General features: G+C 36.3%; 1 protein-coding gene across 3 annotated transcripts in view; it reads left to right on the plus strand.

The window, feature by feature from the left end:
• Nucleotides 1-3,373, plus strand: part of RB195_020192 (uncharacterized protein) — a gene marked incomplete at both ends in the record, with an annotated part of 27,190 nt that overhangs the window by 16,718 nt on the left and 7,099 nt on the right. Inside the window, 3 exons of one of the 3 annotated variants that reach the window (XM_064188391.1) lie at nucleotides 49-125; nucleotides 218-345; nucleotides 2,121-2,250. In XM_064188391.1, the coding sequence (XP_064044271.1) occupies nucleotides 49-125; nucleotides 218-345; nucleotides 2,121-2,250 (335 nt within the window). Of the gene's footprint in view, nucleotides 1-48; nucleotides 126-217; nucleotides 386-2,120; nucleotides 2,251-3,373 lie in introns of those variants that run through there. The other 2 variants (XM_064188389.1, XM_064188390.1) reach the window with 2 other exon arrangements.

Consider the following 3,373-nt stretch of genomic DNA (forward strand, 5'->3'; position numbering starts at 1 on the left):
ATTTATTTATTTGATAAACATTTCAACAGGCTTAACCCTACATTATAGGACATGTGGCTCACTGTTTCTTCTTCACAAAAATACCTCACTACAACCTTATGGATGCGACAGAATCGATTAAAAAGGTTAGAGATTGAGATTTTATTTCAAATTTAAGTGAGATTCAAATGACTACGTTATGAATATATTATAAAAGTAATGTCTAATGCATTTTTAGGCACTAGAACCGTTGAATGGTACACCGTACGGCTACAAGTCGGAGACGAACTATGACTTCTTCTTCAGATACCTTTGGAGTAACGTCGTACTTGACTATCTGATCTACAAAAGCAAAGGTGTACTCCAGTATCGAATTGGAGTCGAGAAAGCATCGAAGACGAACTGAACACCCTCGCGCTCGTTTCTCGACACTTTTGCGTTCTCAGCGTGTTTAGCAGTTGTTCTTGGGATGAGCATGGCTCTCAGTGTTTGCGTAACGCGCCAGCAACTGGCGACTTGTTTCCTTGTCCAATTGCTCGATCGTTCAGGGCTCCTCTCGTTTTTGTTCTTCATCTCATATTTTGAAATGATGATAAATTAATTCCCTGAATCAATGAGGGATGTTAATCAGGAGAGGATAAGGATAGACAACGGATAAGCCTACGGATCCTCTCGTAAGATCGTTTTGGTGATACGCAAGCAACGCAAACATGCGCGTCCCCTCATTGTGCTACGTGCCGATTAACGAGTGTCGGAATTGGCTTCACCAGTGTTTAAAAATCAACAGCTCACTCATATTCTGTGTTTCCTCCCACACAACTGAGTAAATGACTGCAATCTTTTTTGGAGCTTCTACTAATCGACAAACAACTTAAAAAAAGCACACACTGGTTATCCAAGGAATCCATGGGAAATTGCATTCACGTACAACAGTGTTCTGTCAATAGGTAGCGAGGCAAACACGCTTTCGCCACTGCCTACACAGTTTGGCCACACGTTTTCACTTGGTATTCGATTATTGGGAAAATGTTGAGATATCCAGACACGACAAGAATTCCATTCATTTTTGAAAATAGTGCTGAGAGGAAGAAGTTCAGAACATTTCACTATTGCTCAGCTATGGAATATTGGATCTTTAAAGCTCCGTTCATTGGAGGATTACTGTAGGGCTGAGCTAAATGTTTTTTTCCAAATATTTTTGACAACTACGGGAATCGGATACTTCCAGTCGAATAATTCCAGAAAAAAGAAAAAAAAATCAAAATAATTCCTTCCTTTTATAACAAATAAAATTTATGTCCAATGTCACTCATTTTAAAACTGGAGAAGAAAGCATGTTAGTTATTATTCTAAGCAAATAACAATAAACAATAAACACAAATGACGTTGCAGCGACACGTTCCCTTGGAGCTGAAGATGAACTGGATCCTCGTTTAAGGACAGTTTCCAACAGTTCGCTTAACCCTACATACCATTGAATTTATAAATAAAGCACTTAAATTTTCGTTGAAAAATTGAACCCTATATACCTAAAATTTGTTTAAATTATTCAGGATTCTGAGTTTGAACAAGAATGACATAAATGAAACTGTAGCAAACTGGTTGGCATAATGAAATCAGAAACTGTAATGTGGTGTCGTATTATTATGGTAATAGTGCTACTTTCGGATAGGTCTCCAGATTCTCCCACAATAAAAGGTAGAACACATATGGTATATAGGAACGTGGGGTCCAAGGACATTATCTTCAGGCTATAACTTTTTGTGAAATGGAAGTTCTATTCTAGAAGATATATATCAATGAGTTTATGGCTTTTCTTCCACTGGTAACTCCTGTAGTATTTTGGTGCGTCTTCTTCTTACATATCTCTTGAAGTTCATCTAAAACTTCCGAAACTTCGTTCATTATCCTGGATGGATAGGTTTCCTAGAGGAAATTCACAATAAGAGATTTCACACATAAAAGAAAAGTGCTTTAATAGAATCTAATAGATAACAAAATAATTAAAGGTGTTTTAATTGTTCCTTTTCTTTGTGATAAGGTAGATTGTACGACTATGAGCGGACGGATACATATTTCTTGTTTCGTTGATTCCGTGGAGGCTCCACGAACCAGCCCAGCCAATCAACTTGTTTGTTCAGTAGTGAACGTGAGAGTCCATTTCCAACGAAAGAAATGCGAACCGTTGAAGAGGGGCAGCTATTAGATGAAAAAAGCGGAAATGCCAATGATAAGGCACTTAACCGTCACTTCTGTGTACAAACAAATACGGTAGATTCCAGGAAAAATGCATTCCTGTGCTGTAAAAATTGAGATAGTGGTTCGAATCCGGTGTTTTTACTGTGAACCGTTACACGAGATACATACTTATTACAGTTTATTACCAAGTAGTATTTAAGAAAAATAGACCACTAACGAGAATCACAGTACCGTACCGAACATACACACATATGGATGTAGTGGCTGTAAGTGAGAAAATCACAATAAGTTTTAGTTTTCGAATCAAAACAGTAAAATATGAAGGATACAAAGACTGTAGACTAGTATTTAGCTGAGATTTCTTTTTTTTCTTAAATCTCAGCTAAATACTAGTCTACAGTATTTGTATCACTTTATACTTTGTACTGTTTGATTCGAAAACAAACTTCGACGTCCACATTCCTCTATTAATTGACAAGCTTTAATATTTCGAATTTAATAAGCAGTTCCAGCAGTTCACCAAACACTACCATATAATTTACAAAATAAAGCAATTCTAAATTTCCTTCTCTGAAAAATTGAACCCTATGTTCTCAAGTTAAGATCTAAGAAATTTCTCTTGGTAGGTCTTGACGAAGGACAAGATTTTCTGAAGGAAAAGAAAACTTACATTTACTTAATAGCGGATCAAGTTCTCCGTATAATATGATATCAGGTTGATGCTGAAGCAATCACGTTCTTTTCTTTCACTTAAACTTGCGCACAGGAAAAGAGTTAAGTATTTTGTTACAATACATTTGAAAGAGCATTCTCTTCTCCAAAAGATGCTGTTGTTGATTTTTTATGCTGATTTAATTTGTGGGAATTTTTGGGTCAGTAGTACAGTAGTAAGCAGGTAAGAATTCATAGTCATTTCATTAATCCATTAATTCATCTAAAATCTTACCGTTCTTTCATTAATTCATTTAAAATCTTACCGTTTTTAGAATAACACTTTTGTGTTTTAGTAGTGTGAAATTTTGTTGCAGTACAGAATAATGGGAAAGTGTCATCGAAAGGGTGTGTTCGAAAGGAACAGTTCTAGGAAGTAACTATTTCTCGAAACTGACCTCTCGTTTAGGAACACCCTTCCGTGTACTGTGTGTGTGCTAATCCAGTGAAGGTTTGTTGTTATGAAGCACAACAATCTTTTTAG

Source organism: Necator americanus, chromosome II, assembly GCF_031761385.1.
Source record: "Necator americanus strain Aroian chromosome II, whole genome shotgun sequence".
Taxonomy (NCBI): Eukaryota; Metazoa; Nematoda; class Chromadorea; order Rhabditida; family Ancylostomatidae; genus Necator; species Necator americanus.